The following is a 15026-nucleotide window of genomic DNA, read 5'->3' as shown; positions in this document are numbered from 1 at the left end:
TCTGGGATAATATATGTAGCTAAAACAATAACTTACATTTAAGATCATATAACGGTATATTCAGTTTTACCCCGTGTTAACAGCTAAAATAAATCCTTGAAGGACTTTATATGATATTTTAATATTTCTTTTTAGCACTATATCATATAATAAGCTGTAAATTGTTGACATTAAAAGAGAAACTCCCTGAAGTCGCAGGGCTGAAGCGTTAGGACCATGTTTGCGGGTGTAACGTTAGCTGTTTTAGCCAGACCGAGAGACAACGAAGTGCGGGGCAGGGAGGGACCAGTACACGTCGTCTGTCTTCCAGAACACGTCAATATGAATGTCGTTAAAAATAAATAGCAGTTAACGTCTTGAACCGTTGGTTATATCTCACGTTAAGTAACTATAAACTGCTGTGAAAGAGACGACACATTGGAGGTTGGAGATGAGGTTTACGGTTCACCTGGATGTGCGTGTGCTGCAGGGGCGGTGATTCACGTGGGAGTAGGCGTGTGACTGGACAGAAGTGTGTGTGTGTAAAGGTGTGCACTCACTAGTGACACAGATGAGAGAGTCACGGTTGGGTAGTAGCCATACATTTTTTTGACCGCGCTACTCATTCATCATTCACTCATTCATTCATCATTTGTTGTAATCTGTTTAATCCGCTGGTTTTCATTTTCATTTAATCATCCTTGCTGCACTGTGATAGCTCTGTGCTGTTTTTCACAATAAATGCACCAAACGCATATTTGGATCTCAGCGTATCTGTCACTATAACCTCAGTGCGCGTCACAAATCTGCGAACCCCAGGACCCAACCTCATACTCTCAGCAGCTAAAAAGGTTTGTTTTTGGAAGCCGCAACAGTGTGGTATTAGTACTTTTACTGAAGTAAATGTTCCACTGCTGGTGTTGAGCGTTTTGTCTGATGACACAGCAGGCTGTTGAAAGAATCAAACCATCAACCCCAACATGTGTTGAGAGTTTGGTATTACAGTGTGCAGCTCCATAATCTTTATTCATTGCTCATATTCAAGCCAACAAATTAACACATTTACAAATCCTACTTCCAATATATATCTATGTACATGTATTATTTGTACATTTACATTCACGTTTGCAGAGAAGCGTTAACATTTGACGCAGACAATGAGTGAACATTTTTTCTGTCTTTCTGTACATCCAGTCTCTAAAAAAGAAGTCTCTCACTGCTTCCCTTGTACTGACTCAGAGGCAAACAGGATTAAAACACTGGGAGAAAATCTTGTGCTTGTTTGACAAAAAATCGAGCGATCCTCACCAAAACCTGAACACTCGTCACATGTCCCTTTGCGAAACCTTCAACCAAATTTAACTTAAATCTGGTTCATAGTTTTTGAGATATTCTGCTAACAAAATTCGGCCAAAATCCTAAAATCTAGTGGATGGAATAAACATGAATTTCCTGTTTACCTGCAAAAAAGTAATCAAAGTACATCCTCTGTCCTTTCAATTTAGCAACAATCGCAATCAACAAATGTAAGACAAAAACATTTTGAGAGTAAATAAATAAAATCCTTCTTCTCAAAAACAGCGAACTGCCAACAGCAAACTGTGGGAACTTTTGACTGGTTGACTTTTTCTTGCCACGTTGGCAAATGCCCAGTTTGTGTTCAGCAAGGAGCAAGCTGTCCGGTTTTGAGGGACGGACAAACCATCAGTCACTCTGAGATGAAACCAAATGACCCGATCCTCTAGCTTTATTCGCCAGTTTGTTCAGGTAAGAGGACGCGCTGCCTCAGGCTGCTCGCTGCGTTTGTCCAGGACAGATAAAGGTTAGAGGAACAGCTCTAACAGCAGTGGACTCAGCATGAACAGCTGAGATCTAGAAGTCTGAACCAGGGATGAGATGAGAGGGGTGAAGAAAGAAGATCAGACAAACCAACTTCCTGTCTCCGGGAGGGAAATGTCATTTTGTCTTGTGTTTGGATTTCTGTCTGTCATCAGAGTTTGAGCATGTAAAGACGGATGTGACGACCCAACGCAGCATCGCACCAACGAAGGCAGAGGAGAAGAAGACTGATGTCAACAAAAACACGTTCGTCACATGTGTTAGGACTTGAGGATAAACACGATGATTTACACTGAATTAAATGTTATTTGTTTTGAAAAAACTCCACGAGGCACATTTATTCTGGGACTTCAGACGTATAAAATGCAAATGAAGAGTGATGTCTTTTGCAGTCAGTTTGCAAACAGAAGACAACAAGAAGCAGAAACCCTCACGAGGGGTTCTGGTAGGTTTGAATGTTTGTGTTTAAAGTGGAAACAGACAACTTTTCAATCCCCTCTAATGTTTCTAAGATTATTATTTTCAGCGCCGCCGTCACAAAGACAACCGGATCACTTCCTGTTTTCCTCTGAGCAGCAACAAATGCACAGGATACACTGCGTTTGTCCCAGTCAGCCATCAGTTTCCAGGTGATCGCACCTGCTGGCAGGCAGAACTGCAGAGTGAAGCTGTGGCTTATAGGGAACCAAACTAAATAAGATAAGTTATACTTTTATTGTCCCTGTGGGGAAATTTTTTCCTGGACTCCGTCCAGCTGGAGTTTACACACACACATATATATATATACATATACACACATATGTATATACATACATACATATACACACCTATATACAAGAGAGACATAAACAGATTATATTGCACGGATAGGAATTTATTGCAGAGGTCCTGTTGGTTGTTCAGCAGTCTGATGGATGTTGGCAGGAATGAGTTCTTGTAGCGGTCCAGTCTGGTTCTGGGGACCCTGGTTCTCCTGCTGGAAGGTAGGAGCTGGAACTCATGGTGTAAATGTGAGTCGGGTCAGACAAAATTTTCTGTGCCAGTCTGGTGACGGACTGCTCATAAAGCAGCTGGAGGGGAGGATGATTCCTGACCCCTTTAATCTTCACAGCGGTCCGCACCAGACCGGCAATCTGTGACCTCGACTGCACAGTCAGGTTGCCGTACCGGGCCATGATGCCGCATCTGATGATACTAGAAGAGCAACATGATCCTCTGCTCCACTCCATAGACCCTCAGTCTGCGTAGAAAGTAGAGACGCTGTTGGAGTTTGGAGCAGAGGCTTCCAACATGTACCTTCCAGCTGAGTGTGCTGTCAATGTGGACTCCCAGATACCTGTATGAACCCACCTGACTGATGTGTTGGCTCTTATTGACGACTGGCCTGTGGTCCCCGATGGACTTTGGGTCAAATATCGTCTCCTCTGTCTTTCCCACATTCAGCACAAGATGATTTTGGTCACAGATTCCTCTATTTCTGAGAAATAGTGCAGTGGGCTACCGCTAGCATGCAACAAGCTGACGACAATCATTTGTGTACAATGTGAAGAGGACCGCCGACACAGCCCTGTGGGGCACCTGTGCTTATCAATCTTGGTTCCGAGAGGGCGCTGTTGACCCTGACTTGCTGTGTGTGCTGTGTCAGGAAGGAGTGATACCACCTCAGAATGTAAGAATTCACATTCATCTCCTTCAGTTTTCACATGAGCAGGTGCAGCTGCATGGTGTTGAACGCCGAGCTGGTGTTGAATGCTGATGGTGTCATTATTCTACAACCACTAGACTGTGCAATCACCATTTACTTCATGTTACTTCATCAAACTGTCAGTCGGTAATTGAAAATCAAATTGGTTGGCAGTTTATTTTCTGTTGATTAACTGATCAATGAATTGGCGAATCGTTAGTTGTGAGGAAAACAGGTTTATTCAGCAGTGAGGCCTCACACAGACAGAGCTGTAATCATACAGGAATCACGTCAGACTGTCTCAACATGCACAAGAGTTTGTTAGTGGAAGAAACTACAAAGCAAGTTAAAACAAAATATTCAGTGAGGAAGTTCACGCTGGACCTCTGTGACATGTGGCTAAAAAACTCCAGACATTTTAATGTAGAGTGTTGAGCTTCTGTCACATGACAGCAGTCACTCAGATCACGTGATGTGTTTGAAAGCGCTAAAAAAAGTGGTAAATAAGCTGAGTTAAAGGTCCAGTGTGCAGGACTGAGGTGGATCTATTCGCAGAAGTGAAACATATTATTCACAATTATGCTTTCATTAGTGTTTAAACACCAGAATGAGTCTTTACATCCACAGAGGAAGCAGGTCCTCCTCCACAGAGGAGGTGTTGCTCTTCGCTTCTACGTAGTAGTTTTATGCTTTTAGCATTTTCCGCAGCCACCGTAGGGGAAGGTGAGGGTGTAGTCTGCAACCTCACCACAAGATGCCACTAAATCCTACAAACTGGTCCTTTAACAAGTGTGTTTGTTGAACTACAGAAACATTGTTTTGTCTACTGTTAAAATATCGACTGAGTTTGAGGCTCATAACGTAGCAAAAACACTCAAACAGACTCAACATTTTCTCTGAGCAAACAACAACTGAAAAGCACTGCTGCTGATCGTTTGTTTCATTATTGATTAATCTATGAATCACTTTCTAAATGCTTGTTCGCATGTTGAGTCCAAGGTGACATGCAGTAATTAGGGCAGCATTGTTATCACATCCTTCAGTGCTGCTGGTCAAATTAATCATTAAGAACAAGGTGTGATTTAGATGCATAACACAACACACTTCCAGTATCTTTGTGTGAGTTTACATTTATTTGCCTTATTGTGATATTGATATTTGAAAATATTCTCATTAAAATTTTCCCCAGCCCTATTTCAGATGAATCTTTCCGTCTCACTCACTGTTCTCACTGTTTACTGCTCTTCTCCTGCAGATGCTTCACAGCTGGATTACATTTCTGCTAAAGTAAACATTTCCTGTTTTGCTTCACATTAGAGGCTGAAATCTTCAACTATTCTCTTATTTTGAAAATTCTCAACTAGCAGTAATGTGGTCTAAAAGAACAACCAGGATCAGCTTCTCCCTCTGCTCCTGCTCCTCCTCCTGCCTCTCCAAAGTCCTCGTAGGCCTCCAGAGAGGAGGTACACCCTGGTGCACTCTGGGAATTGTAGTCCAGGAAGAAGGAGGGGTGTTGCAGCTGATGTGCCTGGTTGATGGCTGGACTCAGCGGGGGGTCGCCGAGCGGGGCGGTGAGTAGAGACAGCTGCAGGTGGTCGATGGTGCTGGTGGGGAAGGGCTGTGATTGGCCGGCAGGGGAACGGGCTGGGGACGGGGAGCCGGTCGTCATGGTTATGCCTCTCGGGGGACCAGAGGGTGAGTTGACCTGAGAGTCGTCGGTGGTGAGGGAACGTCTCAGCTTGGCCCGAGCGTTTTGAAACCACACCTGTGTGTGTGTGTGTGTGTGTGTGTGTGTGTGTGTGTGTGTGTGTGTGTTCAAAATTATGAGTGAAAGAAGAAAATGAAGATATTTGTGAAAAAATAATTAATTGTATTAATGTAGATTTCATTGAACTCAGACACATAATTTCACATGACTTTATGTTTGTTTTTGTGTGTATATAACTTTATGTATTTATACATATATGTGTGTATATATGTAACTATATATCTTCCCCACAAGTGTAGTGCTTGTATATACTTTGTTCTACTGTATTACCTATTTTATTCTTTTATTCTAATTCAAAATTTTTGAATATTGTTATTCTTTTTTATATATTGACCGTGACTATGACTGTTTCATTGTGCAATCCTATAATATGACACTAAAGGTGAACCTGGTTAATAACATACTGTATGTTTGGACATAAAGCGTGTTTGCATCATGGTAACTTGCTTTATGCATCCTATGAAGAAGCTCTAAGTGTAACTGCGCGCTGCACTATGATTGTGTTTCAGTGATTGATAAGTGCTGAAAAGATAAATCAATTGATCACTTCATGGACTGAGAACAAAGTATCTTTAAAGTTGCCTCCACACACGTTTTCAGACATATTCAAACTATAGTGATATTAATTCATGTCTGTTCTGGTTTTTCCACCTGAAGGTTAAATAAACTAGTTAAAAATCGACTTTTTCTCCCTCATTAAAAAATCCAGACTCCATAAATACATTAATATTAATATATAATGATTCTGTATTAATATTACTAATAATATTGTAAAAAGTGAAACTGTTGGCGTCCTGTTTCACTGATGAGTCACTTTTCAGTGTTTGTGACGTGGACGCTTCAGGTTTCCACGTCACACTTGCTATAGTTGTATACTGAAACCCGATTGGCTCCAAACTTGTTGTGATGTCACAAATCATGCCAGTACAAGCAGGTATTAAACTCAGCTGAGAGAAACTCTGCTTCTTCAACGTGATGAAACAAACTGCACAAACATCAAAGATACAACAGGGAACGCACATTTTTTCCTACCAGTGATCTACATTTTCTGGAAACTAGACCAGAACACCTGTCAGTTCATTATCTGTGCTGTGGTACAGCAAAGCCCCAGGATGTGCTCACCTAGCTTAGCTTCCAGCTTTGAACAACTCCAGACTGTCTCATTGACTCACGTGTCGAAACGTAAAAAAGGCACAAGTTCAACATTAAAGCTGGAACTTTAACATCATCGTTGACTTATTTCAAATCTAATGTACGGAACCAGATCAGAGAAAAACCTTTGTTTTGAAGGACCAGTGAGCAGATTTAATGGGATCTATTGAATACAATAATCAGAAGTATGTTTTCATTAATATACACCTGACTGATTGTTGTGTATTTGTCACCTCAGAATGAGCTCTCAGTATCTGCAGAGGGAGTGATGTGATTGGCCGATCTGAGTGTTTGGTTGGCGTTAGCATTGGAGCTTTAATAGTGTGACTGCGGTACAGGATGATACGACCAATCAGACACATTTTTACGACATTATATTTCGTACCTGCAGGACTCTCTTGGGCAGGCCGGTCTTATGAGCGAGGCAGGTCCAGTCTTTACCGTCAGGGTTGTGCTTCTGGGCGAAATACGACTCCAGCGCTCTGAGCTGCTCGCTGCGGAAACACGTTCTAATTCGCTTGGTCCGCCTGCGGGCCCGCCCACCAGCCGCCCTGTCGTCCAGTCGTGGCTCTGGACTGCTGACAGACTCCTCTCCTTCACCTGACACCAGATTGTGAGCTGGGTCTCACACACACACACACAAGTGTTTTGTTAGCTCGTTAGAAGCCTGCACACACACAGTGCTTTCACACACACACGCACGCACAGCTCTCACCTTCTTTCAGATTTGCTTTGGGCTGGAGATCATGTGACAGCAGGACAGTCCCGTCGCCATGGTAATGGGACTGACAGTAGAGGTTCTGGCCCTGCATGCAGTACAGGTTCCCTGGTGTTAACTTCACATCACACTCCTGTGAAACACGTTCATGATCATAAAAACATCTTATCTTTGTTTTTTCACAAAACGTGAGACAAAGTTTCTGTCAGTGTTTCTTATGAACCTTAACGCCGACCTGGCAGGAGAAGCAGTGAGGATGGAAGGTCAGCTCTCCAGACCTCATGACCAAAGCGGAACCTGGGATCGGCTGGAAGCAGCGAGCGCACTGACCTCCTCCAAACATCCTGGCAGGAAGACAAATCAGGAGGTTTAACATCGGCCGAAAACCGAAGCTTCAGGGAAACGGGAAGAAAACAAAACCAGACCTGCAGTAATCCTGCTGGCAGTAAATGTTCCCGTCCCTCCAGTACAGCGAGGGGTGTGCCTGCAGCTCGCAGTGACACTGGCTGCAGCGGAGGCACGCGCTGTGCCACACCCTGCCGGCAGCCAATAGGAAGAAGCGGTCGCACACCTGCTCGCCACAGCCGGCGCACGTCATTGGCTCCTGGATGGACACGGCTGTCGGAGGCTGAGACAGATCGACTGATTGAACGGTTGCAGTTTGTTTTTGGTTTTTTTTTTGGTGTTGATTGGGATAAAAAAAAGTACGTTACCGTTACATGTGTGACGCAGCTTTCAGACGTTATGCAGTTTTAATTAAGTCAACACTGACTTTCGATTTCAAAAATGAAAAACACCTCTTTAAATGAACTGACTGTTAGCATTATTGATCGTTAGAGCTTGTGTCTAATGCTGCTGTGATGTTAAATTGTGCGTATGTGTTGTGCTGTGACGGAGCAGCTGATGGAGATCCAAACAGGAAGAGTAAGAGAAAGAGTAAGTGATATCTTTTGAAGTAAAACTCAGTGCTCAGTACACACAGTAAATAATGTGAGCACTGATTCTTGGGAATTTGGATAAAACAGGTTTTAATTTTGAAAATAAAAAGTTTGTTAAATTACAAAATCTAAAGGTAGGTCTCGGCTGTTCAGCGATGTACTGGTGCAACCTCCTCATTTTTTTTTTTTTTTTGTAAAATAATGACTATGAAATTGAGGGGAATTACAGTGAATGTTAGATTTGGTTAAATGTTGTCATGCCATTTTTATTCGGCTTTAGTCATTGGAGATGTAATGACATAAGCCAAATGAACATGGCATAATAGTGACTTGGGGGAGGACACATCTTATCCCCTAGGGTTGGACAATATGGAAGAAATATAGGGGGAATTACAAAAAAAGAGATTAATGAAACATTACAGGTCATATTGGTATTTATTGTGAACAACATTTTTATTCTAGCCTCCATTAAAGACCATTTGGACGTTTTTGTCACCACCGTCAGACAGAAAACCTGACGGTGGTGACAAAAACCTCCTCTTTCACATGATATGCATGAGTTGTTAGCATTAGACATCTTGCTTCCCCTCTGTTGCTAGCTACTTCATACCTCTTCTTAAAAAGTATGCATTTATGTCAAAATCTAATGTAATATTTTTTATACAAAAGAGACGGTGTTGACATGTTATGGTTGTGACAGTAGCAGTTTCCAAAAATATGAACAAGTTTAAGAGAAAATAGCTAACTTACAGGAGCTTGAGCGATCTTGAAGCGTGCAGTGAAGCTGAAGGTGTGAAAATGGGGTCCTCAGGAATGTAGCTGACCTTGTAGGTGACTGATTTTATTGCTTTTTATAAATATCTGACGGTGGTGACGAATATGTGGGACACAGAAGAAAGAGTAACCACAAAATAATAGTAAATATTGTTCAAAGCTCCCTGTTTGTAGTTTTTAATACATATTGTAATGTACTCTTTCATGTGGTAAAGATATTGTTCAATTCAATAATCCTTTTTGTTTTTTTAATCAAGTTGAAATTATTATCTAGCTGGTTTTGTAGGCCATAGGCCAGCATTTATCATTGAATTAATAAAAAATAAAAATAAACCTATAAAAGAACCTTACATATGTGCAAAGGACCCCCTGATTATAACCTTGATTCTTTTTTTTCATGAAAATGTTAATTATTTACAACAGAATTAGCACTTTTCTTAGTGGGACATGTTTTTGCCAAAGTTTCAGGAATCAGTGAGAGTGATCAACACGTCATGAAGTGACTTTTCAGACACACATGAACCTCAAATGGACTGAAAACTGTAGGCTCATTGTTGAGAATGAAGCCCCGGCCTTGGATGAGCTTACTGTGTTCACGCTCACGTCGTCTGCAGCAGCACTTTCCTCCAGCCCTGCAGGGCCTCCACCCAGCTCCGCCTCATCACCAAGGTCACTGCTGTACAACAGGTCCTCGAGGGCCTGGTCGTCTGGCGACATCATGATTGTCCTGAGAAGGTAGAGTGATTATCAGCCCACTCGGCTGCCGCAGCCCTCGTTAGGGAGCTAAAAACAGGTTCATTTAATGTTTCTATTAATAAACAGCAGCACAGACATCCAGACCCAAACGGTGGCACAACACAGCAAATTTAAGGACTTTTCAATGACTTTCAAGGTTTGGCTCAAATTTACAGAATCACCAACTGAAATTGTCAGCTGCATTCAGTTTATACATTTTAGTATATTCAGCTGTTTTTTATTGCTGGAGTATATTTCTATTGTCTCAGTATATTTTTATTTCTGGTATATTTTTATTGCATTTACGCATATTTTTATTTGACTGCATGTTAGTAATTTTATTTTTGTTCTATTATCTTTATTTTATTTTATTATCTTTCTTATCTTTTTTATTATCTTGTTTCTAACAGGGGGGTTGCAATGCTAATTTAGTTGACATGTCCATGCCCAGTGACAATAAACTGAACTGGCAAAATTAAAATGCAATCAAATATAACCCATCACGCCCATTTTCACATCATTACATCGCCTCTTTGTCTCCAACTATCACGTTTCATCACAGTATTTGGCTGAAAGACAAAAAAGAGTAATACATAACTGCTTCTGTGAGAAACTTTAAAATAAATGAAGGATTTTATTATGTATTAATTTGAATGTTGAAGCCATTGTTTCTTAAATTGAAAACTTTCTTTTAAAAAATGTAGTTATGTAGATAATGAATCTTAAGTGTGTGTAGTAGTAAGTATTAAAATGCTGAAGTGTGTCATGACCCCTGTGTGGGTTGACTCCGGAGTGTTTTAGGGCGTGAACATGTTTAATATATTTGCATATTTTACATTTGAGCTGCAACATATTTGTGTTTTCTGTCGTTGTAAACTGAACATCTTTGGGTTTTGAAGGTGGTCAGACAGAAGACATTTAAAGACGTCACCCATTCTATAGTCCAAACAACTGATCGATCAGTTGACAATAATAACTTTAAATAAATTCACTGAAGTAATTGTTGCATCCCTAAACTTCAGATATGTGTAGAAAGTGAGTCAATAAAGTTTTTATCCAGGTGGACGGAGGCGGAGGTGAGATGAACTTACCTGTCTTGTTGAGAGACGCCTGATCGTGCTCTGTCCGAAGCCTTCAGACGCCACCAGAAAACCAACTCTTCTCTGCTTCGTCTCTCCTGAATGTCTCCCTGTCCGGCACTCTCACCTGTCCAGGTGTCTCTGCCGCCTCCTGACTTGTGGTTCCATGAAACGCTGACCTGAGATCTGCTTCCACCTCATCCTCAACCAATCACATTCACAGCATCTCGGCTGAGGATCAGCATCTGTCCCTCCTGCCTCCACCGTCCCAGGTGACGTCCCGACACACACCTGTAAACAAGAGGCCCCGGTGGCTCGGAGAGCAGGTGAGGACTGCTGTGATTGGCTGCCTAGTGAGCAGATGGGTGGGTGGTGGGGCTGCGGCCCAGGGACCAATTAAACAAACAAAAGGTGTTTAAAAGGACCTGTGGGATCTACAGGGGAGGGGTGGCAGCTGGACCAAACTGGTTTCCTCCATGTGACTTTTTCTCCTGTTTAGCTGAAAACATCGTGCGAACATCCAGACTGAACAACAATGACAAAAATATAGAACAAGTTTGGTGATGTTTCCTCTGGCGCCATCATCAGGTCAACATTTCAATGTGTTCAGTACTTTTTTATGATTAAATACCTTCAGAACTAAAAGCCTTCCCATCAGCCTCAGCTGCACTTTGTGTTCACAGCTAATAAGCAGCTGTTAGCATGCTAACACGCTAAGCGCATATACTAAACATTACACCTACTTAGCATTAGCATGTTAGCATTGATCTGGTGATCAGGTCACCAGGGTCACTGGACTAAACGAGCTAACTGTTTCTGATGTAGGTGAAAGTAGCACCACCTGCAGCAGCGCCACCTGCAGCCGCTCCAACAGTAAGATGCTGCTCTAACATTGATGCTTCAGTATGAACAATCTAATAATGTCTCACAGAATCAGAGATCAGTTACAGTAATCTTACTGCACAAAGCAGACTACACTGCTGTACTTTTACTGCATGAAACTGACAATAGTGCAGGACTGTTTAATGGAGTAATTTTACATCAATTACAACATCACTACTGTTGGAAGGGTGATCTTGCTCTCCAGGTCATTTAAATCAAAGTTAGTAATTAGTAAGAAGAAGAAATTGGATTTAGTGCTAACGGCCACACCTGGAACACCTGGAAGTGTCACCAGCAGAAAAATGTGAAGTATATTTATTTTTCCATTTAATGTTACTTTATAAATCTACTCCACTACAGTGTCAGACAGAAATATTGTTTTTTTCTTACATTTGCCTGATTTGCAGATTCAGACTATTAATGCAAAATATAATCAACTAATAAAAAATGTGTTATTATAGATTACTGTAAAGTATTAATATTCAGTCACAGTAACCCAGTAATCATCTGAAATCAGCCCCATCTTTACCAGCTGGAACATTAAAGTGATGCTTCCACACATCACAAATCATTCGCATTATATCAACTGATGGCAACAAAAGCAACGCTGCAGTTTTCATTTTCAGTCATTTTATTGTCGTATTCTTTTAGGGGGCAACATGAAACATGGAGAGATTTACACAAAAAACAGTGAGAAGACGGCCGGCAGCAGTACAAACAAAACTCGTGTGCAGTACACAGATATACAGACTGTGTACTGAGGGGCCACAGTGCATCCGATACGCCTGACAGTGAACAGCAGAGGGCGCTGCCGAGCTTTAAGTGAGTCAGCCCTCCCGAAGGCTCCTCTGACTCTGTGTAATAATGATTCTGTGTTTGGCTGCAGGCGTTCACTGGCTGATATTTATTTACATTAAAACTATTAAAAAAGACAAACAGGAAGTCGCTGCTGGGCTGCAGCCGACCTGACGACCGTTCACACCTGCGAAAGTGATCCTGCATCACATCGAGGCGGCGGCAGAAGAAGAAGCGTTTCTGAACCGAGTCTGTAAATAAAGAGCAAGTGGGGGCTAAACATGAAGCAACTGTACAACCTACAGTAACATACTGATAACTGACCTCTATACAAATGAAGAAATACGTCTTCATCCTTCATCTCGTCTGAAGTGAGAAACACGCAACCTGGTACAATGTGTGTGTGTGTGTGTGTGTGTGTGTGTGTGTGTGTGTGCGTGTGTGTGTGCTGTCCATGCACGACTTTAGCAGTTCATTGTCTTCTCTTTCACCCTCTGGTTGGAGGACTGAAGGCTGCTGGTCTCATCTTCATCTCAGTGAACGGGATTGAAAACTCTTTTCCTTTCCAGGTGGTCCAGATCACACCCTGACACACACACACACACACACACACACACACACACACACAGAGGTCAGACAGGAAACTAAAGACCTTGCACATCGTGGCTTTAAAGGGTCCAGTGAGGTTACCTGGTGTTTGACGTCGATGCCGTAGAGGCCGTTGAGGTTGGCCTCGTGGCAGTTCTTGTACCACCAGCCTCCTCGGTACGACATGGCACAGCGGGTGATGAACGGCGCCGGGTCGCGGTCTTTGGTGGAGAAGACGCGGTTGTTGTGATAACTGAGAGAATCACCTGAAACCGCAAAGAGGGAGAAGACGAGAGGAGCAAAGCGTCATAAAGGAGGACAACGAAATGAAGCAAGTCGCCGCTTTCCTTCAGGAGGTCTTACAGGAAGCAGTCTTCAGCAGCGCTTGTAGCCGTTAACTTCCTCTCACCTGCAGTGCCGCTGTACCCGCCCACAGTCAGTCTGTAGTTCCTCTTGGCCACCTCGAACGTCGAGTACTTAGCGAACACCGACTCGTCTTTGTCTCGCAGGTCGATGCGCAGACTCATCCTGTTCATCGCTGTCAGGTTGTGGAGGCTGTCGAGGCCTGAAGCAACAGGAAGTGAGTCGGGTCAGACAAACATCACTTCCTGTTTGAAACGAACTGAACTGGTTTTTAATTTTTTTAAATTGTGTAGAAAGTGCTGAAGAACCCAACAGCAGCGGTGGAATGTAACTAAGTACATTTACTCAAGTACTGCAGCCTACTTAAGTACAGTTTTGAGGTACTTGTGATTTGAGTATATCTATTTTCTGCTTCTTTAATAGTGAACATGACTTTTTACTTCACTACATTAATCTGACAGTTTTAGTTACTCTGCAGCTTCAGAGTATTTGTACAAAAACAATCATCTAATAAATGATCATACATTATTATTATAGATATTATTACTATTATTATTACGTGTTTTGACGAAGTGGTAAAGACATGTTCAAGTGAGCTCTGAGAGAAACAAACACATGACCAGCATATACGCACGATGCTAACCAGCTAACGGCTAACAGTCTGTGCTGTTCTGTCATTGGCTGTTTGAGGCACATGACCACAGTGATCAATTCCACACAAAAAAAACCTAATTTTCAATCTGATCAAAACTTTAAACAAAGAAGATTAACATAGAAAAGAAAGAAAGATTTATCATGATCAGCAGAGGAAGAAGTACTCGGATCCTTTACTGCAGTAAAAGTACTGATACCACTTCACCACAAGTAAAAGTCCTGCATTCAAAACCACACTTCAGTACAAGTATCAAAGTATTATCAGCAACATGTACTGAAAGTATGAAAGTAAAAGTGTTCATGTTGCAGTTTATCACAAACATTCAACACATCTGGAGATACGAGCTTTTCACTGGACAGGCAGGGGATGGAAAACTGTAATCTGAGAAGTAACTAAAGGTTTCAGACAGATGTAGTGGAGTAAAAAAGTATAAAGTAGCAGTCTCTCTCACCCAACCAAAACTCTCCACTCAGGTCCCCGAACCCCGTCACGTACTCCTTCCAGCCCCTGAAGAAATCCACCGAGCCGTCCCTCCTCCTCTGGAAGACCTGCAGGCGGCAAACACACAGACCAGGATCCAGGAAAACCTTAATACGAGCCGAGACTCGGGCCGAGGGACATTTCACTGCATCTTTTCACCCCGTACCGTCCAGCCTCCTCCGTCCGTCTCCATGTCGCAGTAGACCATGATGGGCGTCCCGGGTTTCCCCTGGGGGAAAACCTCCACCTCGCCCGACGTCCGGATGCCGTTCAGCAGCTCCTGGGAGCAGTCTGTGGGGAAGGGGAACCTCAGGGTGCCTGAGGAGGAGCACGGAGGAGGACTTCAGCTCTCTATCAGTAAATCCTCACGGCAGTAATGTCTCATGCAAGCAGCCGTTACCGGTGGTGAACTCGGCGGCGACGGCGCCGGTGTATCGTCCTCCTTCCTCCGCCTGCAGCTGCACCGTGTACGTCGACCCGGGGTGAAGCCTGGTCAGGTTGTGCTCTGTCGCAGAGGCGTCCACAATCACTTCCTGTGGAGGACGCAGAGTGAATACAGGAGACAGATGTCCACTGAGTGAGGTCTGACTTTTAAAA

At 42.7% G+C, this 15026-nt stretch overlaps 1 protein-coding gene and 1 long non-coding RNA gene across 2 annotated transcripts in view; both read right to left on the bottom strand.

Annotated features, from left to right (window-relative positions):
- Window positions 1-3845: 3845 nt before the first annotated feature.
- LOC121619102 lies at window positions 3846-7475 on the bottom strand. Its single transcript, XR_006007514.1, has 3 exons — window positions 7376-7475; window positions 6808-7273; window positions 3846-5267 (listed from the first exon to the last, which is right to left on the bottom strand). It is a non-coding gene; the product is annotated as an uncharacterized LOC121619102 (long non-coding RNA).
- Window positions 7476-12167: 4692 nt separating this feature from the next.
- The window catches only part of LOC121619983 (tenascin), a 41638-nt gene continuing 38779 nt past the window's right edge, over window positions 12168-15026 (bottom strand). The window contains exons 17-22 of the mRNA XM_041955919.1: window positions 14830-14962; window positions 14596-14747; window positions 14401-14497; window positions 13341-13496; window positions 13034-13197; window positions 12168-12929 (exon numbers count right to left, since the gene is read on the bottom strand). Coding sequence (XP_041811853.1) covers window positions 12831-12929; window positions 13034-13197; window positions 13341-13496; window positions 14401-14497; window positions 14596-14747; window positions 14830-14962 — 801 coding nt within the window. The 3' untranslated portion in view covers window positions 12168-12830. The remainder of the gene's footprint in view (window positions 12930-13033; window positions 13198-13340; window positions 13497-14400; window positions 14498-14595; window positions 14748-14829; window positions 14963-15026) is intronic.

This window comes from Chelmon rostratus, chromosome 16, assembly GCF_017976325.1.
Source record: "Chelmon rostratus isolate fCheRos1 chromosome 16, fCheRos1.pri, whole genome shotgun sequence".
Lineage (NCBI taxonomy): Eukaryota > Metazoa > Chordata > Actinopteri > Chaetodontiformes > Chaetodontidae > Chelmon > Chelmon rostratus.
Note: the sequence above shows the minus strand (reverse complement) of the source record. Positions and strands in the feature narration are given on the sequence as shown.